At 36.7% G+C, this 25,024-nt stretch overlaps 3 protein-coding genes across 4 annotated transcripts; 1 reads left to right on the top strand and 2 right to left on the bottom strand.

The window, feature by feature from the left end:
- Positions 1-2,024: 2,024 nt before the first annotated feature.
- On the bottom strand, positions 2,025-10,425 carry LOC147279609 (Insulinase (Peptidase family M16) protein). Its single transcript, XM_086250558.1, has 21 exons — positions 10,027-10,425; positions 9,219-9,465; positions 9,015-9,140; positions 8,486-8,623; positions 8,219-8,353; positions 7,844-8,101; positions 7,623-7,760; positions 7,462-7,531; positions 7,161-7,374; positions 6,774-6,879; positions 5,779-6,012; positions 5,124-5,288; positions 4,888-5,037; positions 4,691-4,782; positions 3,861-3,942; positions 3,661-3,744; positions 3,461-3,577; positions 3,262-3,372; positions 2,946-3,026; positions 2,462-2,656; positions 2,025-2,379 (listed from the first exon to the last, which is right to left on the bottom strand). Exons 1-21 carry the CDS (start codon positions 10,233-10,235, stop codon positions 2,302-2,304), a joined length of 3,030 nt encoding a protein of 1,009 aa, XP_086106684.1. The 5' UTR covers positions 10,236-10,425; the 3' UTR covers positions 2,025-2,301.
- A 173-nt stretch (positions 10,426-10,598) lies between these two features.
- Positions 10,599-13,617, top strand: LOC147279608 (oxidoreductase/transition metal ion-binding protein (DUF3531)). Its single transcript, XM_086250559.1, has 7 exons — positions 10,599-11,120; positions 11,347-11,432; positions 12,035-12,113; positions 12,194-12,253; positions 12,424-12,545; positions 12,699-12,770; positions 13,211-13,617. Exons 1-7 carry the CDS (start codon positions 10,749-10,751, stop codon positions 13,311-13,313), a joined length of 894 nt encoding a protein of 297 aa, XP_086106685.1. The 5' UTR covers positions 10,599-10,748; the 3' UTR covers positions 13,314-13,617.
- A 482-nt stretch (positions 13,618-14,099) lies between these two features.
- Positions 14,100-17,721, bottom strand: HAG2 (histone acetyltransferase of the GNAT family 2). Of its 2 annotated transcripts, XM_086250942.1 has the most exons (11): positions 17,592-17,721; positions 17,422-17,463; positions 16,436-16,545; positions 16,240-16,308; positions 16,090-16,128; positions 15,931-16,007; positions 15,723-15,822; positions 15,514-15,595; positions 15,214-15,374; positions 14,831-14,959; positions 14,100-14,746 (listed from the first exon to the last, which is right to left on the bottom strand). In XM_086250942.1, the coding sequence occupies exons 1-11, from the start codon at positions 17,671-17,673 to the stop codon at positions 14,297-14,299; spliced, it is 1,341 nt and encodes a 446-aa protein (XP_086107068.1). In that variant the 5' UTR covers positions 17,674-17,721; the 3' UTR covers positions 14,100-14,296. The 2 variants fall into 2 exon arrangements, with proteins under 2 accessions (XP_086107068.1, XP_086107067.1); XM_086250941.1 differs by having other exon boundaries at positions 14,100-14,959.
- Positions 17,722-25,024: the final 7,303 nt, after the last annotated feature.

Below are 25,024 nucleotides of genomic sequence, written 5' to 3'. Positions count from 1 at the left end.
GGAATTACAGATGAAGCTAGGCTATTTAAGTGATTTTGTAATACATGTGAAGTTAGGGACTTTGGAGCCTTTCAACAGATTTTGTGCAGGTGGGAATATCTTTTTTGGACATAATGGTGAACAAGTAGACAAGGTTATTGAAGTTAGTATTGCACAGATTGACACATGCAGGGTTTTTTGTGTAACAAGTAGACAAGGTTTTTTGTATTGCACAGTGAACAAGTAGACAAGGTTTTTGTGTAATTGACATTATCTAAGCGAATGCAGGGTTTTTTGTGGTATTCCTTATGAGCCTCTTTTTGTTTTTTGCCATGACTTGTGAGCCTTATTTACATTTTAAAGTCCAATTTTACATGGTATTATCAAACCATACACCCACCCTGGGAGAAGGCGTGAGAATTCTAATAGGGGATTTTTGAAACCATGTTATGTATAATAGTGTGTTTGCCATCACCACAATGAAGCTATAAAAGGAACCTCAAAATAAACCATTTAAATTGCAATTGCATTGCATTGCATTAAAGCCATAAACCATTTCATAAAAGGCATAAACCATTTCAAAATAAACCATTTGCATTGCATAAAGGCAGAAACAAGTCCAAAAAAACCACAAAATATCTGGCCATGGTTAACCTACAAACCTAAACACCCACCCTAAACCCTTAACTGCTGGCATATACCCACAACATCATAACGCCTGAAGCCAACAACAAAGTGAAAAACAGCTTGTTCTTCCTTCCCAGTATCTTTAGGCATAAACGAGTCCAAAAAAACCACAAAATTTCTGGCCATGGTTAACTCAAAAAACCTAAACACCCACCCTAACCCATAACATCAAAACACCTGAAGCCAACAGCAAAGTGAAAAGCAATTTGTTCTTCCTTCTCACTATCTTAAGCTCGTCCTCAGCCATCGTCGCCTTCCTAAGCAACCCTGGTATAATCACCCTCGAGCGTTCACACATCGGGGGGTCCACCCATTCCCAGAATTGGCAGCCTCCTCGCTGTACATTGCAAAAAATTGTCAAGTTTCAAAAAACAAAATTACCTATTATCTTTATTCAAGAACAAGACAGGCATACCCCATAACTGGCACACCGGACAAATCTCCTCCCAGGGTTTAGATCAGTCCAAGAAGTGAAGAGTACAGCTCTTCGCCCACAATTGCAAGATACCGAATCCATTGGAGAGAAGGGTGAACTGGAACAGAGCATACCCAGAGAAGATTCCTCGGATCTAGAAGATGAAGCCCAATAATGCAAGGTTTTTCTCTTCAATAGTTCTCTCCAATAACCCTAAGTCCTAAATAATCTTCGCGTTTTTCCAAGAACTGATCAGGAACAACTGAAGAAGAGAAAATCAGACAATACCGGTTTAATTGTTTTGTTTTTAATTGTTTTATTATTTTATTATTATTTTAAGTGACGTGGCAGCTCAGATTTTGGAGGGAAGATGCTGACTGGGCTAATTTGGGCGGGAACCAATCTGGGGTCGCCGCGTCAGTGCCAGGTTTGCGTCCCGCGTGGCCCAGGTCAGAGTCCACGTAGGCAATTAACGGCTCCCAGACGGAAAAACTGACGGAGGTACCTGGGCGTACAAAATCAGTAATTGAGGTACCTGAGAGCAACTTTTTGTAATTGGGGTACTCAGTTGATATAGGGTGGTTAGTTGAGGTACTTTTGTGTAATTTGCCCAATCATTAAAGTATAAGTATAATTGTTAAAGAACAAAAAGATTATTACCATCGGCTTTTGATTGAGACAATTATACGCTTACTTTAACGGTTTTACCATTTAAAAACTTGACAAAAATTTAGTTTTGAAATTTGATTGAAACAATTTTGAAACTACGAGAAATTGATTGAAAAAATTTAAAAAATAGGACAAAATTAAAACAATTACCAAACTACAAGAACCAAAATCGTCGTTTGCACTTGATTTATTATGCAATATCAAAAATGAATATTTTGTGTCATTTTAAACTTGTCTACAAAAAAAGGGTTTTTTCATTGACTTTTAAGTCATATTGCAATAGGATAAAATTGTCATTAAAAAATTAAAAAGTAATGGTGCTCAGACTACATGCCTGCAATGGGGCCAAATAAATTTGTGTTTGATTCCATCTTACCCTCCTGTATTAATTCTGGTTCTACAAATTCAGCTATTATTGAGCTTATAAAATTGATTCCATCTTACCCTCCTGTACCTCTCATAAAATTGAGCTGAAAAAAAATTTCATCCTAATTTGTAACAGGAACCTTCACACTTCCCATGTATCTAGAGCTCTGCTATGTAAATGTCACCTAGGATTTTGGGGTTCTTCTTGAATTTCTCCACAAGCTAAGAGCCAAAACTGAGAGACCAGCAAGACCAGCTAAAATCTGCAATAACCAGCAAAACCAATTCTAAACTTAGATATGATTTGAGATAATTAATTCAAGAACAAGCTTGACTAGAACTCACCTTAGCATGTCTTCCATAACTGGTCTGAGTAGATCGAAATAATGATTTTAGTGACTTAAAGTGTGATGTACTGGGCATTAAAATCACAACAGTGTACTGTTTCTTGCAAGGGAAAGGTAGTATCCTTTGTAACGCTGACTGTGCGGTTAATGGGGTCAGAGATAACCTAACTTTGGACCGACCTTCATCTTGAATCTGCAACAGAGATAATGGCAGTTTAATAATCATTTTGAAACATTTGAATATACTTCCTCAGACTTTTTCTGTCAATAAATAGCGTCACTAAAATGGATGCTCGGAAATGCTTCTGTTTCAGTTAACAGAAGACAAGTACCAGATAGAACATGAAGTCAATATGAGTGCATCAGACTCCCAATCAAGCTGGAACCATAACCCATTCACCAGGAATTTGACCAATTTAGAGACAAATCTAAGCTTAACAACAACACAGGGGTAGTAGACAAGCATATTTACAGCAACCAACCTCAAAAGAAGTGCCAACATCACCAGAGTAGACCCTTGACTGGTAGCTGTGTAAAATCCTGTCCAGCCAGTAATAATTCTCCTGAAAGAGCATAGGGAAATCAGCAACAGAAATGGAGTGCTTCATAATTATATCCATTTCATTCATCTCTCACATCCTGGAAAACTTATGCACTAGGTGACTGTCATGAAAAATTGAGTTGAAAATTTGGTGTCCTACAATTTTGGGTTAAATGGTGTTTTACAGACCAAATGGACCCTTTTTGTTTAGAAAATAAACAAGACCAAATGGACCCTATTGTAACAAGAAATCTTACTTGAAGCCCATTTTCATGGGCTCTTTGCTCAATTTCAAGGATGGTTGAGACATCCTCATCCGAAGGCCCTTCCTCTTGAAGACGTAATATTTCATCCAAAGTAAGATCGACCTGTTATATGGTATTGAACAGCTAGTTAGCAGACCATTCAATTAATAGAGCAAAAGATAGGAACATGTAAAGCTATAAAAGCACCAACCAGCTTTGAGGAGATTTCTGGATCACAAGAAAAATTTATGCTTATATCACCGCGAACATTTGCAGTTCTGGAAGGCTTATTACCACCAAGAAATACAGAAACACCTACAGTGTAGATCTACAGCATAGAGCTAATTAAAAAAGAATTGAACCAAAGATGAAGATGATTATAGCAATAAAAAAATTATGACATATACATACCTGTCCATGCTTAAATCGGAGAACCTGCATGATTTTTGTTTCAAGAAGTTTGCTCAAGAATCCAACAATGTGAATATCTTCTACCTGCCATTTAATCATTTTTCCCCAGCTATAAATCATCAGTAAAATTGAACTCGTGAAAGGCCACATCGTGATCCATCACATGCTTTATAATGATATAGAAAAAGAGAGCCACACACCATGGTTCCATTTTTCAGTTCCACAGGGAAGCACAGCTGGACCGAACATTGTGCTTCCACCATAGGGCTGCGAACCACTTCTCTACAAACACATCCAGTCCATTGTGTTAGAAGGGATTGGATCCAAGAAAGGAAGTAGGTGCTCAGACATGCACTAACATGTCGAAGTGATACTGTGAGAAAATTCAATGACATCTTAAACTTTTTTTTTTTTTAGAAGAAACGAGAACTTTTATTAAAAAGACAAAGTAAAATAAAAAACACAGAGTGGATCAGGAATCCACAAACTTATAAGAAGAATAAAAGTAAAAAACAAAACTGATCTTAGATAAGAAAAACCCATAACATCGCCCCAGAACTAGTCTCACTGCACAACAGCTAACACGTTCAGCATAATAGAGGATATAGAGTGTGCCCAAAAATCAGCCGTAACTGATGCCCATAAAGCAGCCCAAAATTTCGCTCGCTCCCAAAGAACTTCCACTTCAACCCCCTTATAATCATCGAAAATTCTTCTATTGCTCCCAAGGAACTTCCACTTTAAGATGAATGACATCTTAAACTTTAGGCAAGGATAGAAATCAACAATACTCAAACAGCCAACATAGGGAATTGGGTGGCCGATGCAATGGATGTTGGTTAACTGAACCACTATTAAATAATGGTTGTTTTCTTTAAGGGAGAAAAAAGGTCCAGGTTGAACAGCTGGTACAACTGAAACCACCCAACCCTTCCTCTAATACACTGATAATGTTTCATATTTGAAACACCTCCTACTACTAACATAAATACAATATGTTAAAGCTGTATAGGTGAGTGCTCTATTCTACCTTGTTATTTTTCTAGGCAAAGTGAATGGCAGTCCCTTAAGGTCATCACGGTTATGTTGCATGAGAGGTTCAGGAGGCTTTGGTATTCCACCCTGCACGGAAAATTACAATTATGTGAACACACACACACACACATACATATATATATATGTATATAATTATTCCAGGTGTAGGTAGACTAAGACATTTTTACTTACCAAATACTGCAATATTAGAGGAAGTGCTATCGAGGGATCAATATTCCCAACAATCACAATGGAGAAAGTTGATGGATCCTTGAAACATTTGTTGAAATATTCACAAGCTTTCAATGGATCAACTTTCCGAAGATCACTTATTCTAATAGGCTGCAAAATATATGATTAAGCCAAAGTTATAACCAGAGAAAACCACATTAATGAAAGCTACAACGAACTTAGAATGGGTATCATACCCTAAAGAAATAGGAGTTTCCATAGTTGAGCTCCTTCACACGGTTTGCAAATGCTGTGTAAGGATCCCTGTCTTGAGCACGGACCACTTCTTCTGCCATTTGCATTACTATTTTGACATCTTCTTCTCCTGGTGTTACATTTGTCGTAAATAGTTGATAGACAAGCTGCCAGAAAAAATATTGCAAAACCTTTGCAGCTTGAGACAACCTTGCAAAAAATAACAAAATAAAGAGAACATAGACTCCAGGACTAAAGAAAAACTCTCATCCATGAACATAGATCCTACATCAGCAAGGCTGATATATGTTTCAGAAAAGGAGAAAGAGAAATGTAATGCTCCCTCCTGCCCCCACCCCCTTTTTTCTAGGTATATTAATTCTCAACCTTAGTACAGAAGAGTTATCTGCCCCAGATGACACAGATAAGTCATTAGCTTAAAGACTAGTAAAAACATTAACATTCAAATTTCTCTTTTTGACCATGAATAACATTCCAATTTCTTTTTTGGCCAGATTAACATTCCAATTTCAATTATACAGAAACATACATATAGGCTGAAAACGAGTTATAATGGAATATTGCTGCACAATGCACCATAGCTGAAACCCTTAAAAGAAATCAGGAAAAAAGAAAAGAGAGAAAAATGAAGCATACCTGCAAGGCAGTTTCCAAGTCTGAGGGTGAACAATCACCAGCAAAGGTTCTCATGTATGCTCCAAGCTTTGTGCTGACTTCAGCTCTCTTACCAGCAAGCATATCCATAAGAACTGAAGGTCTATAACCATATACACCAATTTCTCCTGCAATAGTTGTCCCCATTGAGCAAGAAAAGTACTCACTTTCAGGAAGTTCGGATAAACCCCCATATGAGAACCCTGTAAAGATAACCTATCAAAACAAAGTGTTGATAAGATATAAGCCTACACGCATGGTGTTCCCATACATGAGAACAGAATGCCATTATCAGATGGAACTTTCTATTCAAATGTTGGAAACGAGAATATTAGATATAATAGCTCTTTTAATCTAACTCATACCAAGCTCATTATTGAACTGCCATATGGATAATCATAAAATTTGTCTATAGTGGAACTGGCATAAATTGCAAAATCACATTAAACTTTGAAAAACGAATTTTGTGACAGATTTATATCAAGTTAAGGGCCAACAAATCTAAAGGTTGAGAAACGATTTGTGTTTGCTAGCTCACTCTTCCCCATACAATTCGTATCATTTTATAATCAACCAGGTTAAGTCCCACTAATACTCCTAATCCATATCAAATTTATTTAAGAGTTAAAACAACTAGAGCATACCATTTGTTTCATCCACCTCATCAATGAAAAATATTCATCAATTACCTCTAGAATCAACCTGTTCATTTCATGCATTGTAAATAGAATTTTTTTTTTTTCCCTTTCCCTAGCTGTACAGACTATAGACCAATTAGACTGATGAGCGTTGTCTTATGTTTGTAACTTCAACTACAAAAAAAAAAAAAAAAAAAAAAAAAAAAAAAAAAAAAAAAAAAACATATAAGTGACAAATCAACAGCGTTTTAGAGCTAAACTACAATAATGAGATTCACACAGTATTTTGTTAAATAGATCTTGAACTACAGATATTGCATCGCTTTCACAGAGTTGCACCTGGTCATCAAGAAAGTTTGTACGCTTATAGCAAACTCTCATGCCATTTGATAGAATTAGCTCAGTAGCTCCAATATTTGAAAATTCAAACTGCTGCACAATAGTCCTGAAACAAATAATTTGAAGAGGCTAAGAATACTGAGATCTCGAAGAGCTCACAGAGCTGATAATGAGTGTAGAATATAAAAGAATCTAAACTCTGAACGGACAATTTAATAAATTATTTCCTTATAAAACACTCAAGAAGCAGGCAACCAAACGCACAAATTTAAACAGAGAAGTGAGTCTCATGAAAACTTGAAAAGGATGAACACACAAGAAGGAAAAAAGCAGAAATAAAACAGATAAGATGGTGTGCAGTTCTGAGAAGTTAAGGTCCACCATTACCCTGGATTAGGTTTTGTATTAACAATTTCTTCTGGAATCTGTTCGTCATCCCAAGGAGCAATGATTATGTCTTCCTCAAGAGAATTGATCTTTGATACAACATTTTTTAGATCATCTACTGCTGCAGAAGCTCGTGGCTCGATTGTCTTAATGACACAGCTGCATGATGTTCGTAACTTCACTGCATACTTGGATATCTCTGCTGCAGTTATATCTACAGGTATAAAAGCCATGATGAGTGCACCTATACATTTGTTACTTGATATGTGAAATCATTACATTTGGATATGCAATGACTCACGAGGTAGAAGAGTCTTCTGGAGTTGAGCCTCATACTCAATACCAATAACAGGTTCATTGCGGAGAAAATGCTGCCCAAAGAAACATAAACGCAAACCAAATAAATACAAAACGTCATATTAAATATTGGAAGATTACAAGAAAACTACAATTTCGAAATACTTGTAAGTATTCATCTCGCAAGCTAGTTGACTGCATTTGGTCGCGCTCCAAATAGGCAGATTCAATCTCTGACATCAGCAAAGCTCGAACAATAGACACTTCCCGTTCTGAAAACCCATGTAGTCGTACCCTTGCAACCTGAATCATAAGGTGTTATTAAAATTAGTTCAAAAATTAAAAACAAAATCAAGTAGGGTTCTTGTATTGGATGAAAAACTTGCCTCAATCAGCATTGATTTTAGGGCCTCAATAGTCCCCTTTTCTTTACAAGATGAAGTCATTATATAAGCCTTCAATGGATGAACCAGAACATCTGCACTAGCTGAGCATGAGAAATAGGGTGGATCCTTTCTCCGAGATATTTTAAAGAACCTCTGGTTTAGAGCATAAAGGAACATGGATTCTGCCAGTAGATCCCTATAGTCCCTCACTGTTTTCAGCTCACCAGCTGGCATCTTATAGCTAATTATCACTGCAGACTGTTACAATTTCAATATTACAACTGACAAGTCCCATGTAATCAATATTATTTGTATGTTTTGTGAAAGTGCAGATCAAATGGTACAGACAAGACTGAGATTTATTTCTGTACTAACCCCAGTAGCTTCAGATTCAATAAAACACGAAAAACGTGGATCTTCATGAGATGGAACTGGATATACTGGTATAACCGGAGGCTCAGATGCTGACCTTTTATGTCTGAATTGATTCTTTATCAACTCAACTACACTCTGTGAGAGAGAAAGGGAGAGAGAGAGAGAGAGAGAGAGAGAGAGAGAGAGAGTGAGATTGTTAAGACATCTTGAATATGAAACTACTCTTATAATTCCAATACAAAAATTAACATGTCAACAAAATCAAACCTGTGTATCAGAAAAATCTCCAACAGCTATCACTGCCATATTGCTTAAATGGTACCACTTCTGATAGAATTGCTTCACAGTCTCAGGAGAAACATTTCGAATCACCTTCTCTAATCCAATCGGTAAACGCTCAGCATACTGCAATCAAAAGAGGGTTCTAAGAACAACATACAATTGATAGAAATTGTCAAAACTAGGACTAAAAAGTTCACCTAAACTCTTAGGCTTCAGCTCACATAACAGAGAAAAAGTAAACTTCACTCAGCTATTATCAGCTTAGCAACATACTTCTACTTTATATAAAATTCAAAAACTGGTGTCAAAACTAGTTCCAAGTTCCAAACTTCTGTCACTATATGTGTGCATGGAACAATGTGCCATCACATACTAAGGTACATGATGCAAAATCTTATACTTAATTGTATAGTCAGAATGTGGTAGGAGGCACATAAAAACATTACAAGTGATGGCTTATCATAGATTAACAAATCAAGGTAGTTGGGGATCAGAAGTTTCATAGTAGCAGCACCTTTGAACCTTCCATCATCAAGACCCAGTGTGCATCCTGCATCCTTCCTGTAGCATTCCGATTCCCCCTGTGCTCTTCCACAACAGCACCCCTTTCTCTTTCTAAATCATCTTTGGAGACACGAACCTGCATGTTACAGGTAATTAAACCAGAGAAAGTAAACAAATGTTGAGGATTACTGAACAAGGTGAAATTTGTTGATACCTCAGAACTGAATTCGGCCAAGACTGAAATGGCCTGAGATAACAGTTCAAGCTTATCAACAGGAACAAACAACTCATAAACAGTGTCATCAGCAGATGTCGCTGCATTCTGACAAGCGCCAAATTCGGCTCCAATACTTTCAAGAAATCTGACTATATCATGATTTGTGTATTTCTTAGTAGCACTGAAAGCAAGATGCTCAACTATGTGAGCAACTCCTCGTTCGTCCTCCTCTTCCAAAACTGATCTGCCATAAATCCAATAATCTAACCAGTCCTTTTCTAAATTCAGGCATATATACATATATAAAAGGTTTGAACATGTTTAACTAGTTAGTGAGGTATTTTTCTAACTCAACCAATGATACACCTTCAATTTTCAAACTCATGCAAATAACCTGCTGTGGGTAAACGCCATTAGTTTTGTTATTTGAGGCGTGTCATTATGTTTACTTCAACCCCATGTTATTTGATTTCAGTCTTATTTTCTTATCCTAAAAGGGGAGAGAAAAATCTTCCTCTTTCTTTACTCAATACATTGCTCAGTTTTAGCATGTATAATTGAAATCTCAATTAACTGTCTTGTGGCTAAATCACATTATCCACAATTCCAACAGTATAATAGAAAATGACAGTTGACCACATACCCATTAGGCCATTACCATGCAAATTCAAATAACCACCAAATTGACCAAATCCCAAAGTAAAAAAACCACTAAATTAAGCACACAAACACAACAGAGAAAGCAAATAAAAAAAAAAACCCAATTAAAAATATAAAGAAAAAAGTAATAGGGAAAGCAAAGTACCCCACTTTGACAGCAAGAGCGAGGGCTGCTCTCATTCTGGGCTTAGAATTGCAACGAACATAGTAGCACAGACCATTGTCGAGCCTGCCATAGTCGACTCCAACAGGTTGGTCTCCAAGAACTTGGTCCATGTCGACGGTCACAAGCTTCAGTGACCTGAAGCCATGTTTCTTCACCAGTTTTGAGTTCTCAGCCGGAAGCAAATCCATCTCTGAGTGTCTCCGAGGGAGCTAAAATTGGGAATTGGGACTCTCACTGTATGTTTCAGATTTCAGTTATTTGTCGGCATTTCGCAAAAGAATCCAAATAGTTCCAATATTTTTTTTTTTTGGCCAGGAAAATAGTTCCAATATTAATTTGTCGAAAACTCAAAAGCTACGAACTCGTACTTCTACGTCCTCTTGCAACTTGAGCTATCAGTTTTGACTGAGATGCCATAAGAGCTTGCACCACCCACCCTGATCTTGCCACGTCAGCGTTCATGTCTTGGGCCTATGCCCCACTAATGGCGAACTTAGGCCCTTTTTTATTGGGCCCAAACCCGGTAAACCAGCGATGCACCGTCACTCTCAGTCTTTCACTCTTCAGCTCCGTTCAACTGTTCAAGACAGAAGCAAATCGAACACTAATTCCACTCTTTCATCACCGCAGAGGCGCACGTTAAGGTCCTCAACACTCAAGAGAGACCATTTTTACTAAAACACGCTGGTATTTCCGAAACCATGACTATCCTACACACCTGCGCACCTTTCCTTCAAAGTCCCAACATTCCCTTATCCATATTTTCGCGCCACACGAACTGCATCCCGCCAGTTTGGACCGTTAGGCTTCCATTTCAGAGCTTTTATGGTCACCCCAAGGCATCTATATTTGTTGCTAAAGCGAGTCGAGGCCTAAAGCTGAAGACTGAGAAAATGAGTGATGGAGAAGAAGATGGCTTTGATGATATAGAAGTTGAAGCTGAAGCTGAAGATAGATTCCCGGGTCGTGGTGGGTTCACAGGGAGAGGTGAAGAAAAGGACTATGATCGAGACCCTGAGTTTGCTGAAATTATGGGTGCTTGTCTTGATGACCCACAAAAGGCTAGGTCCAAGGTAAGCTCTTTTGCAGTCTGGGTTTTATGATTAATGGGTGATTAGTTATGTGGGTGTTATTATAATTTGGTGCTTGTGTTGTTGAATATTGTCGATAAATGGTTAAGAGTGCTTGTGTTGTTGAATATTGTCGATGAATGGTTAAGGGGTATTTTTTTTTCCCCTTTGTTTTTGGAGTCTTGAGGAGTTTTTATGTGTGAGTTGAAAGGGGTTTAACCAATTGCAGATGGAAGAGAGGTTGAGGAAGAAAAGGAACAGGATATTGCACACAAAGTCTGGTTCAGGGGTACCGATGAATGTGACATTCAACAAGTAAGTTCAGATGATGTAGGAACACAAAGCAATTTGTTAGTGTTATTTTTAATCCATTTTCTAGCTTGTGCTTACTGTGATGCTTAACAAAAACAAATGATTTTATGCTAAATTTTTGCAGAGGTTGTATGCATATTGTGAACTCACATAATGGCTTGCCATTTTTTGAATTGTTGTTTAGTATAATTGTGAATTTATGCATAAAAGATAACTGTCTTATTGGAAGTTTACTCGATGAAATGTGATCTTTATCTTTTGTTAATGTGTGTGTTCTCTGTATCTTTTGGTATGGCTTGTGTAGCTTTTCAAAATGACTGCTCTTAGGTTGAGGAGCTCAGGGCTCAAAAAACCTAATTGCTTTCACTGTCCTTATGCAATATGTGTCTTCCATGCTTAACAAGGATACCCTATTCTCATTCCTAGAACAAACCTCTACTAGCAGCTTTTGACTGGTCAGGCTATATGCGTTAGGTCTGGTCACTACTTCTTTGTCATTTATTATTTGTTAAGCTATTTACTCTTGTTTGTTCAATCTATGCCATAACAATGTATCATCAGTACATCTTTTTTATTAACTTGCTCTTGGATCCTGGCACTTCCAGATTTAGTTTCTCAAACTCATATATATGGTTTGAATTCTACAACACTCCATTGGAACAAGATATTACCTTAATCTCTGATGTAAGTAACTTATCTTACTTTGATAATGCATCTCTTTGTAAATAACATGAAGTAACTTAGTTGTTCTGGCTTGTTTACAGACCATTCGATCATGGCACATCCTTGGACGCATGGGTGGATGCAATTCCATGAATATGCAAGTAAATTTTCAATTACTCTTTAAACTTCAGTTCAGAACTTCTCATTTTAGCTGATGGCTCATAGAAATATCATACATTCATACATGACTTTATAGCAAGTTATTGCTTGCAAAATAAAATGCGAGTTTATGGGCTATATGTGGTCACCCACTTTCATCTCATTCATGCAGTTGTCACAGTCTCCTATGGATAAAAGACCAAGTTATGATGCCATTCAGGGAGCAAATGTGACACCAACTACATTTTACAATATTGGTGATCTTGAGGTTCAAGACAACTTGGCACGTGTCTGGTATGGAGCTCAACTTGAACCTCTAGAAATGTTATGATTCTTTTATGATTTCAGGCTTTATGGAGATGCTTAGTTAAATGTTGATGCTTTTATGCAATTGGGAATGAAACTATAGATGGTTCTTGCTCACCAATCTGATAAAACTTTTGACAGGGTGGATATTGGCACCAGTGAACCATTGCTACTGGATGTTCTAATAAATGCATTGACTCAGATAAGCTCCGAGTATGCCCCTCAAATCCCTATATCTTCTATATATCTTTGTTCACTTATTTTTACCGGCAATTAAAATCTATTTGAGCTTAAGTGAATATTTCCATGCACGACCTTTCGAAACTACAAATATAGTCATTTTGTATCTTCAATGGGGCATTTCCAGAGACTAATAGTTGCAGATTGCTGATTCCTTGGCATAATTAAACTGTGTATGGGACAAGTAGGAATGTAGTGAGATATAGACATAAGCAGTGACATATGGGATTTGTTTTCTTCTATCCTGCTTTCAGCTAACTGTTTTCTTTTCTTTTCTATTCTTTTTTTCCCTTTTACTTTTTGTTTCTGGTGTTTCTTGTTTTTGATGCCTTGCCCTAAACTGAAATGCTTTTGAAGCTTCTTGTTTTGTATATTTATTCAAACTTCTACCCCTTCATTTTTTGTTAAAACAGCTTTGTTGGAATCAAGCAAGTGGTGTTTGGTGGGTCTGAATTTGAAAACTGGAAGGAGAACTTGACATCAGAGGATGCAGGTTACGATATTCGCAAGATTTAGCCAATTTTCTGTGCATCCAAGATTTCTTTATAGTGCCATTCGATGCTTTATATGCTTAACATCTGAGGATTGAAGATCTGAGACTGGGTACGAAAAACAGTCTCGAATGCAGATGCTGGAGTAAAGCCAAATTGATGTTAATTTAGGGTTGTGTACATCATTTTGATTGTCAGAGATGTATATGGACTATTGCTCAAGAGGAAATGTTAGGGAACTAAAACGGGATGCCATTTTCAATCAAGTAAATTAGCATGTAAAGGATCTTTTTTTGGCATTAATAATATTGTGCAAGTTTATGTTCTGACTTCTAAGACATCACCTTTTCGTCCATTTCCAGCCTAGCAGGTCCAGGGTAGTACCTGGTACATACTCGCGTTTCCTATATTCAAGCCCTTGCACCGTCCTGTTTTTTTCTTCTAAACAGATGTTGCCTAATGCAGAGGATTGAGATTTATAAAGAGGAAGAGAATAAAAAGTAGGTGATTTGTTTTTTTCAAAGGGTCCTTCGAAGTAGAGTTAAAATTGGTGATAATCTCCATAGGGAAGTGCAAAACTGCAAATCCTGGCTACTGTGGCACTTTCACACATTTTTCACTCATCCAATATCTGAACTGTGAGTGGTAAGCCATCACTTACAAGTTACAATGAACTTTGATGTCTGCAATCACCCATTTCACGGAAAGATAATCAACCGGATGAAACCAACACTAGGTATTATAACATTAATTTTAGGAAAAAAAAAAAAAAAAGCTTGAAAAAATATAGAGAAAGAAAACAATACTACCATGTTAAAAGCGTTAGCTGCTCAATTTCATTTTAGTAATAGGGTTCTCCAAATATTCAAATAACATAAGCTAGAAGTGCAATCATAGAGCTCAGTCATTTACAGATACGCCTCTCATATCCCAACCTACCAACCACTTATCACCTTACAAATTGCATCAGTTGGTAAAATGCAAGGGCATCACAAGAATCAGAGTCCATTATGATGCCTCAGCAGTGCTTGAGTGATGCAAAGATACTTTCTCTGCTATTAATTTTATCTCTTTCACTCTCTCATCAACTAACTGTTGGAGTTGCTCTTCTTGATTTGGTTGATTTTCATCTATCTGAACACTACTAGTAGCTTCACCAGCCTGTGACCTGAACATGACAAATGACATCTCTGGATCAAAATCAGTTGGAACTTCAATTACTTGCTTCCCACCACTCCCAGAATCTTTTCCTATGAGATCTTCCTTCATGCGATTAGAAATAATTCCCACAAAATCCTCCATATACTTGTCCACAGGATCAAGGCCAAGATAGATGAAAACCTCCCAACACTGAAGAAACTGTTTCTTGTTAATTTTCAAACTTTTCCGTACATCCTCAATGACTCTTGTATCAGGCATGAGACGAGGGGTGTGTGTCTTCTTCGACAACTTTCCTTGCTTCAGATGTGACACAGCTGAGTTAACTACATGCTGGATTGAATCGAAATTCTGAAGGCGTAGTATGTCAATACAAGTGCGTACATGTTGGAAGTAGTCCAGTGGTTCTTCAACTGTGAGGTCGTAGACGTTTTCAGATACTGCAACATCATTGACAACCTCAAGAAGGTATCGCCCATAACCCTTATGCTGATAAGGAGGCAATACCAGTATCTGCCATAAACAAGAAGTCTCATGAAAATTTGACAGAACCCATATTTCAGAAACAATGAAATTTATTTAAACCACTGTGGAAGCACCAAACAGGTTCTCTAAAGCCTTGCAGTTAGCCCAAGTGGTGAGGGAGGGTGGGGAAATGGTTTCGGTTTAGGATAGGTCAATGGTGCAATCCTTCCAATGTAACCAAAGAAAAAGGCTGGTACTCTAGAGCATGCATAACTAGTAACTGATATTGACGAGGAACAAACCTGACCGAGCCGCAAACGAGAACTGTCAGGATAATGGTAAAAACGATACAGAGCTGTAAAACCAAGCAATATATTGTAGATGTCCCCCCGGTGATCTGTTTTCCTCTGGATCAGGAGATACAACTCCCATTTTGGATCCACAACATCAATCGGACTGCTACCTAATTCAGAAAATAGCACTTGATGTTACATTCTTACACTGCAGCAAACCACCCCCCACCCCCAAAAAAAAAAAAAACTAAAAGAAAACAGCAGACTTTTCTTGAATCTTGAATACAGCAAGGTATGAGAAAAAATTACCATCAACAAGAAGAAGAACAAGAGGAATCAAGTGACTGTAAAGGTGTCCAGCAGCTGTCTTGCCCACAACCATACGAACAACCTGAACTTATATGCCCATTAAATTTTTTGCATAATAACAACTTTTATTATAATACGAACTGGATGACAAACTTCTAACAACTTTTTTATATAATACAAAAAAACAAAGCTTAGCACGTCAAAAGCACCTCTACATCAGAAGTGGTTGTTTCTACATGACCATTAGAATCACTTATTTGTCTGCCAGAGACCTTGTGCTGCAACACCTCCCCATTTGAGACAATGGATCTGCACATTTTAAAGGTAGAATTCATGGACTTACAACATAAATCCAAAAATCATGGACATAAACTAATTTTAATATTTGATCTGCAAAAGGAATCCACGAATCATTACCTAATAAAATTACTCTGTGTTGAAAATTTTTGAAGGAACTCCTCTTCACTCTCAACAAGGGTCTCAGCAAAAATTTTCTGGCGAGCACTACTATCTAATCAGCAGAACTAACAACATACTAAACTGAAGCAAAGGTTTGAAATTGGAATCAATCCATACCTGAAGAGAGGATTTCAAATCTGTGATCCCTTTGCCTCCCTTGTAACATTTAATAATTGCAATCAGTAAGATATGCTTGATAGACAAATCTAGGAGCATAAAAACAAATCAATGCACAGAGAGAGAGAGCAACAGAATGTCAGTACTTACATCAGCTGTGCTCTCATATGCAATATCAGCATATGCATGAAATGATATACTGCTAATCCATATGGTAATCTGCATACGATGAAAGTTTATAAAGAAGCCATTCTAAATCATTCCATTCAAACTATTAAAATAAGTTTTAACATTATTTGCACATGTGATATGGAAGTAAACTTCGATTGAAATGTATAAAGATTACCTTCAATCCTTTGTAACCATATATCTTCCCATCTTCATCAAAAAAGCTATTCAAGTCAACAGGATCTATACAAAAGCTGTTTGAAGCACCCACTTCCTCTTTGCTAGAAACTAAGAGAATAGCAATTGAATAAGCATGCATGTAAAAATAAAGATTAAGGTATTGCAAAGAAAAATGGACAAAATTTAAAGCAGAGAAAATTCAATGTAACAAAAACAACTATCAGATACAAAGCCATAAACACCAAAAATTTACATGTTTACTTTTTAAGAACCATACCCAAGTGCAAAATCACGTTTCTTTCTAAAGCAAGCATGAACCATCCAAGGGTGACCCAGTTTGGCTCCAAAGCATATAACATGGGATTAACACAATTAGATGAGTAACAAGGCAACTGTATGCACGTACCCACACTCACACTCATAAACAAACACACAGATGCAAAAACAGACACGGATAAAGTCACATTCATTGATTGGCTGCCATCCCTTTGAAACCGGAAAAGCAATTTTGTGAATTTCCAATTGACAAGAATAGAAATACCATTAAAACTTAAGTTCACTATCACATTCAGCAATTAAGTTTTCCAACCAATCTGAAAATCTATAAAGCAAACAACTGCATCTATTCTGACAATCCTCCATCAAAATTATTAAGCTTTCAAGGAATCTCAACTTAGAGATGTAATTACACAATTTCCACTCAGCCGAAATCATCACTGTTTTGGTTGCTGACAGAATGCCAACCTCAAGTACAATATAATCAAACGAACAACCAAGACCACCAATTTTCCTTCTCCACATTTTCACATTAAGCAAACAGCTCATATGGGTGAGTTCACCACAACAAGTACCAAACAGCTCATTAAGTTACTGTTCGGGTAGAATACGCATATATCAGTAAGCGAAAACCTAAATGTTAGCATGAACAAAATTAAACACATCAACCCGATATTCTCAGTAAATACGCATATAAACTCATCATACCCAGGTAAATCTTAATGCAATCTTTGGCCTCTACTCCAGCATCTGCTCCCAAATCCACAGAAACAAAGAAGTTAGCTCCGAAACAAAACAAAAAACACGATAAAAACAAATGGAAGTACTTTTAGAAGAAACGGAATCATAACTCGGAGATTGAAGTTGAGACGACTCACCGACGTTGGAGAAGCCGACGCGACGTCGTTTCTTAGGTTCGGTGGCGACAGGATCGGCGGTGGGTGCTTTCTTCTGGCCCATTTTTCTGGTTAGGGTTTTGGGAGCAGAAAATGAGAAGGAGAGGCGGGAAAATTACACTGTTAGAAATGGAGGCAATCGGGAATATTCGCATTTATAGGGAAGTTGGTAAAGGATAACTATCACGTGCATCGTACGTGATATCTACTCCAAATTAATTGATTTAAGGGAGACTTTATATAGTTTAGTTCATTTGATGAGTTTTTCTTAAAACTAAGACCGGTAGTAATTTAGAATTTTTAATTAAATTTTTTTATTTTTACAGTTTTATGTTAGAGTCTTTGGAGTTAAAACCTAATATGCAGCATCTGCAAAGGCTCACTCTACATCTTAAAAAAAGAAATACTCTTCAAATAGAGATAAATACACTTCAAATCGGAGAAGAATTTTATTATAAATTAAAAAGATTTTCTTATAAATTTTAAAATATTTGCAGTCTCCATATAAAAACTATTTTTCTAAAAACTTTAAGTCTAATTATCTTTGATTTAATTTTAAATGTAACTGTCTATTAATTTGGGCCATCACATTCACAGGCCTATTTGTGTTAGATACTTAGATCAGATGGGTAATTCTATGCATACCCACAAAAGCCTTGAAACAAAATTTTGTCCTTTCAGTAAAATATATATATATATATATATATACAAGAATGCTCTAAAACTAACTAGTTAGTAAGTTAATACAAAACTAACCACCCTGTTGGGCCCACTGCACAATGTAATTTCAAAATCCAAACCGTTTATTTTGTAGGCCATACTTTAAAGATCATTCATGTAAAAAATCTTCAACATCGGAAGTCATTTAGCCATTTGATTATAATAACAACTATTTCTATGCTTTTATCGAAAATACTGATCGTCTATTTATTTGATCTCAATTAGATGACTACATGATTTTCGATTTAGTTGATTTTTTACAATGATGATCTTTGAAGTATGGCCTAAATAATTGATGGTTCGGATTATGAAATTACTGATGTGGTGGGCCCAAAAGCATGGTTAGCTTCGTATTAACTTGTTAACTGGTTAGCTTTAGAGCACTCCTCTATATATATATATATATATATATATATAAAACTTAAAAATAAAGAACATGAATTTTTGGGTAATCTCTCTCCTCCCTCACTCTGCCGTCGAGCCGACCGGTGACTGCCCTCCCGGTCGAGATCAATCCTAACGTTCCTCCCTTCTTTATCATCCTACCATGAGTCTTTTTTTATCATGAGATTGTCTTCATGACGTAAGAGACACACACTAAATATATATATTTTTGTGGTACGCACATGACACCTCTAATCCAAAAATAAACCCTATTAACATCAATAAGCCAAATTACGTCTATATCACATGTAATATCGTTTAACTCGTAAAGTGATGGACTCAAACAATTGAGTTTGACATCCCCTTTTACCAAATTAGGTGAAAATACTTGAATAAAATAGCAACCATCAACCATCAAACATTCAACCTTTCTAGTAGACAAGCAGGCTTAAGATCTTGTACGAAATATCTTTCAAACTATTTGTATATACCAAACTGACAAGTGATCTTCAGAAAACATAAAGAAAAACCAATAAATTGAAGAATGTATTGGAGCGTTTTATTCTTGGACAATTTTATAAAATAACCCTTTTTTATGACAGAATTACTTTTTTAACCTTGGCAAGAAAAATGTAATATTTCATAACTATTTGGCTATTTTTGGACAAAAAAACAAGCTCATGATCAACAGAAAAGTGTTCCAGCATCATCTAATGTGGCTACAACCAGATCATCTTTTGATAAACAAACTCAGATATGTCGTAAGAACAAAAAAAAGACTAGATATGCAACACATCATTTTCTTTGAAATTGATTTAACTTTCAAATAAAATTTAAAAAAATTAATGTTAATAGTCAAGTTTCAATAAAAAATCTAACTTTTATTACTTCAATGAGTGTAAATTACATTAACCCAAATTATAAATCAATTCAATACAAGCAAGTTCTACAAAAAAAAAAAAAAAAAAAATTCTACCACATTTGCATATAAAACCTGGAAAGTAAAAAAAGGGCAGATAAGATGAACAAAACATCACTGTTTTTTTCATTGATCTGGATTCTAGTGTTGACCCACCTCAACACTTGATTAATACATTTGTAATCCTATTTACAATAATTACAAAAGTAAGAAAAAGGAAAAAACATTGCAAATCATATGACTATGGCTATCCATGTAATCCAATTAAGAATGTGGCAAATCTGCAAGAACATGATGCACAACAATAGACCCACCACCACTAATCTATGAACACAGCGAAAGACCTACCATCTCCACTTTGAGATCGACACCGTCAAAGAGAGCTCATCAAACACAGCAAAAGACCCACCATCTCCGCTAAACCCAACAACTCATATCTTCACTGAAGCTCGTCAAAGAGAGCTCGCCAATCTATACATCTTCCTCCTTGGCACCATCTTTTCATCTTCCTCTTTGGACCTTATATGTGCAGCGATTTGTAGTCTCTAATGTCGGTGTGGGCATCAGTTTCGGTGTGTCGGTTTGGGACCCAAACCATCGGCCGCCCCAAGGGCCTCCATTAGCGGTGTCGCCAGCCCGTAACCGACATGTTTCTTTTCGGTCAGCTCGGTTTGGATTGTTGTCGGGTTATGCGGGTCGGTGTCGGTTTGAAATTTCTTGTGAGGTTGCGATGGTGGCAAGCGGAGATCGGAGATGAGGAATGGAGATTGGCTTGAGGAGACAGTGACGGCGGCGTCTCGCGTAAAGTGAGTGAGAGACATAAAGAATATGAGATGGGTTTAGTGGGAGGAAAGAGAAGAGATGGTGATAGCCGAGATGGTGAGAGAGGAGATGGTGACGATGGAAGGAGATTGTGATTGGTGAGAGAAGAAGATGATGATGGAAGAAGATGAGCAGCATATGAGAAAACACAGGAGGGAGGAGAGGCTGTGAGTGTTACCGGGTTAGGTTAGAAAAAAATTAGGAATTTAGGAAAAAAAATTAGTATATATTAATATTATTATAATTAAAATATAAATTCAATTTAGACACATAACTATATATGTCATTTCAACGGAGTCCACGAACTTTAAAATATTTCAAATATACACCCGATCTACTATCTAAATTAAAAAATGGACTTCCGTCCATTGATTCGTTGAGAGATCAGTTAAATGCCAACTTGACTTTTGCTGACCGGGATTACTTGGCGACGTGGCGCCATCTCAGCAAACCTTTCCCTCCAAATGAGCGACACGGCGACACATGTCCACCTCACCCCTAACACGGGCCCACAAACTCATCATCTCTTTCTCACTCGTCGAACACAGGTAAGGAATTTAAATTTGAATTTGGGAGAAAACGTGATGTTTTTGGGAGACTAAATAGTCAGGAAAGCGTTCGACGAACGGGAAATAGGTGATGGGTGTATGGGCCCGTGTCAGGTGGACATGTATCACTCATTTGGTGGGAAAGGTATGTTGAGTTGGCGCCACATCGTCAATTAATCCCCATCAACAAAAGCCAAGCTCGCATTTAACTGATCTCTCAACAAATCAATAGACGGAAGTCCATTTTTCAATTTAGATAGTAAATCGGTTGTATATTTGAAATATTTTAGAGTTTGTGGACCTCGTTGAAATGATATATATAGTTATGTGTCTAAATTGAATTTATGCTTATAATTAATAAATATAATCGAGCGAGCCGGTTTGGTATTGGGCGATAGAAAGCCTAAACTGAAACCTACTCAATAATTGTCGGGCCCAACAGAAATAATGGGCCGGTTTCTTTCATGCTAATGTGGGCCCGAGCCAAACCTACCCGCAATGGTTTGGGCCGCCAATTTTGCGGGCCAGTCGGTTTTGTGCCCAAGCCTATCTGATGACATCATTGCAAAAATTGTAAGAGCACAAAAGTAGGAGGGTGTGTTTCCATGTTCTTAGGTTGATGTTCTTAAATCTGGAACTAAGATCTATAACTCAACTCTGATGTAAGGTGGGAGAGAGAGAGAGAGAGTTGGGGTGGGAGTAGGGCTGCCCATCGGTCGGATCGAATCGGTAAATGGCCTTGCCGATTCGATTACCGAAAATTTCGGTAATTCAATTTTGATGCCGATTTCCGAATTGATTTTTTCGGTATTCGGTATTTTTCGGATCCTTCAATTTTCGGCATTTTTCGGTATTTTCGGTATTCATCACAAAATACAATCAGTCCTACAGTGCCAAATCTACACAAGTAGATAACAGAAAAACCATTAATCAAAACAAAATTTACCTGCAATTCCAGATTGGCAACCGAGTTGGGTGAGGACTGTGAGGTAGATCGAGAGTTAGAGAGATGAGAGATGGAAGAGTGAGACTCTGAGAGAGGCAGAGAGAGAGAAAGAGAGAAGGAGCCTCCGACATCTCTAGCTTCGATCCGCCGCCGTGGTTGATCGATGGAGAATCCGAGTACACCATCGTGCTCAGGACGTCGAGAGGAAGAAGTCTTGGGTGGTGGGAAGCCTCGACACCGCTTGGAAGGGAAGTCAACGCCGGCAACAGTGCCGGACTATGGGTTCGGGTTCTGGGTTTTCGGCTGGATTCTGGGCAATCAACGCTCATGCGAAGAGAGAGAAGGGAGAGAGGAAGCTTTTGGGACTGGTCTTGTCGCCATAGACTGCTGAACGAGAGAGTTCTCGTCGGAGAAGGTGATCGGCGCAAGAAGAGGGAAGAGAGAGAAGAAAAAAATTAAAAGAAAAACTGAGAAAGTGAGGAAGAGAGAGTCACGGGGGGGGGGGAATAGGGGTGGGTGGGCGCAAAAAAAAAAGAAAGGAAAGAAAAAAATGAAAAAAAAGAAAGGAAAGAAGAAAAAAGATTGGGGTTTGGGCAATTGGGGTTTCGATTGGGATTTTGTTTGAGGTTTTTTAGTTGTTTTAATTTATGTAATACATTTCTATATAAATAAATAATTAAAAATATCCTAAACCCTAATATAAACTATAGGATAAGACTATAATACCATAATACTAAACCCTAATATAAGACTATAATACTATATGTTACAGGCTCCTTCTATTCAGGTATACATTAACTTATTTATGTTGAGGTATACCCTATTGAGGCCTACACGAGTTGTTTTGTGTCGATCCGAACCATTCAATTTTTACATCTCCATTGATAGATCATCCTTGCAAAAAATTAGCTAAATCGGAAATCATTTGCCTATCTAACTTTGATCAAATAAATGGACGAACAAAATATTTTCGATAAAACCGTTCATTTGTTTGATCAAAGTTAGATAGGCAAATGATTTCCAATTTGGTTAATTTTTTGCAAGGATGATCTATCAATGAAGATGATCCTTGCGAACGGTTCGGATCGACACAAACGACTCGTGTAGGCCCCAACAAGGTCATACCTCAACATAATTAAGTTGAGGTATACCTCAATAGAAGGAGCCTGCTATCTGTTATATGTTATATATGTTAGATATATAAATTATAGTATTATAAACTACAGGATCCTTCTATTAAGGTATACCTCAACTTATTTATGTTGAGGTATACCCTGTTGGGGCCCACACGAGTCGTTATGTGTCGATCCAAACCGTTTATTTTTTACATCTCTATAGATAGATCATCCTTGCAAAAAATTAGCCAAATCGAAAATCATTTGCCTATCTAAGTTTGATCAAATAAATGGACGAACCAAATATTTTCGATGAAACCGTCCATTTGTTTTATCAAAGTTAGATAGACAAATGATTTCCGATTTGGCTAATTTTTTACAAGGATGATCTATCAATGAAGATGATCTTTGCGAACAGTTCGGATCGACACAAACGACTCGTGTGGGTCCCAACAAGGTCATACCTCAACATAAATAAGTTGAGGTATACCTCAATAGAAGGAGCATATTATAAACTATGTAGTATATACTATCAAATATATAAACTATAGTTTTATAGTATTATAAACTATATACTATAAATTATATAAACTATATATATACTATCAAATATATAAACTATAGTCTTATAGTATTATAAACTATATACTATAAATTATATAAAGGGTAAATTACAATTTAATATCTCAACTTTACCTCGGATTTCAAGTTAGTACCTCAAGTTCAAAAAGTTGCAATTTCATGCCTCAACTTTCATTTTGTTTCAAGTTAATACCTCTGTTAGTCTTGCTGTCAAAAAGGCCGTTATCTGATGACGTGGTACATCACTAAAAGACTTTATTTCAATTTAGTACCTCAACTTTATCATATTTTTCAAGTTCATACCTCAAGTTCAAAAACTTGCAAATAAATAAATATTTTCTAGTTTTTATCTCAACTTTACCCCAGTTTTTTACCCATCAAATCTCTACCAAAATTATCAATCTTATATTCATTTTGAAGCTATGAATCTCCTCTTTACAACCATATAAAAATCATGAAAAAAGAAGTTATAAAACCCAAGATAATTGGTCATAAAGTAGGCTACCCGAAAGTGCCAAATTTTCCAAACAAATTGACAATTTCGGGTAGCCTAATTTGTGACTACTTCTTTCGCGTTTCATAGCTCCTTTTTGAATTATTTCTATATGGTTATGAAGAGGAGATTCATAGCTTCAAAATGAGTATAAAATTGTTGATTTTGGTGAAGATTTGATGGGTCAAAAGTTTAGGTGAAGTTGAGATAAAAACTGGAAAAAATTTATTTATTTGCAAGTTTTTTAACTAGAGGTATGAACTTGAAAAATATGGTAAAGTTGAGGTACTAAATTGAAGTAAAGCATTTTAGTAGGGGTGGGCGCGGTGCGGTTCGACTCACTTTTCCCCCGGAACCGTGCACCGCGCCAGACATTAATAAACGGCGCGATTCGGTGCTTAAAACCGTGAAAGAAATAAAAAAAACCAAACCAAACCAAACTAAATCATTCAAGATGCGGTGCTGTGCGGTTCTCCACCGCGGTTCTGGGCCTAATGGGCTATTATTCAGATTGACACTTTTGGGCCTCACACTTGTTTTTTTAAACCTAAGCCCAATTATTTAATGATGCAAACTCATCCTAATTAACAAGTTTTGGCAACAAAAAAACAAATTTACAAGTTAATTTAATGAACTTAACCAAAAAGACTCACACATTATATATCTAGAAAATAGATCATAGGGTTATATAAAATATATTTTAGGGTCTAAACCCTAAAATATAGTTAGGTTAATATTAATTTTAATATTTTATTAAGGTTTAGGGTTTAAGGTCTAAAGTGTATAAAAATGTGTACAAAAAATGTATAAAAAGTATATAAATATGGTATAAATATATATAAAAAAATATATAAAATGGTGTATATGTGTATAAAAATATAAAAAA

Source organism: Dryas octopetala, chromosome 7 (genome assembly GCF_963921425.1).
Source record: "Dryas octopetala chromosome 7, drDryOcto1.1, whole genome shotgun sequence".
In the NCBI taxonomy this organism is placed as follows: Eukaryota; Viridiplantae; Streptophyta; class Magnoliopsida; order Rosales; family Rosaceae; genus Dryas; species Dryas octopetala.
This window is presented reverse-complemented; position numbering and strand designations above follow the sequence as displayed.

Coding starts and splice junctions, on each gene's coding strand:
- HAG2 (XM_086250941.1), bottom strand. CDS start 17,673: ATGGGCCAGAAGAAAGCACCCACCGCCGATCCTGTCGCCACCGAACCT. Junction 16,008..16,089: donor ATTTGAAATCCTCTCTTCAG/GTATGGATTGAT, acceptor AGTGCTCGCCAG/AAAATTTTTGCTGAGACCCT. Junction 14,960..15,213: donor CTCGTTTGCGGCTCGGTCAG/GTTTGTTCCTCG, acceptor TGTTTATGGCAG/ATACTGGTATTGCCTCCTTA.
- LOC147279608 (XM_086250559.1), top strand. CDS start 10,749: ATGACTATCCTACACACCTGCGCACCTTTCCTTCAAAGTCCCAACATT. Junction 12,114..12,193: donor ATATTACCTTAATCTCTGAT/GTAAGTAACTTA, acceptor GCTTGTTTACAG/ACCATTCGATCATGGCACAT. Junction 12,546..12,698: donor GACAACTTGGCACGTGTCTG/GTATGGAGCTCA, acceptor AACTTTTGACAG/GGTGGATATTGGCACCAGTG.
- LOC147279609 (XM_086250558.1), bottom strand. CDS start 10,235: ATGGATTTGCTTCCGGCTGAGAACTCAAAACTGGTGAAGAAACATGGC. Junction 7,532..7,622: donor TGCGAGATGAATACTTACAA/GTATTTCGAAAT, acceptor TTCTTTGGGCAG/CATTTTCTCCGCAATGAACC. Junction 3,027..3,261: donor CCCATGAAAATGGGCTTCAA/GTAAGATTTCTT, acceptor ATGCTCTTTCAG/GAGAATTATTACTGGCTGGA.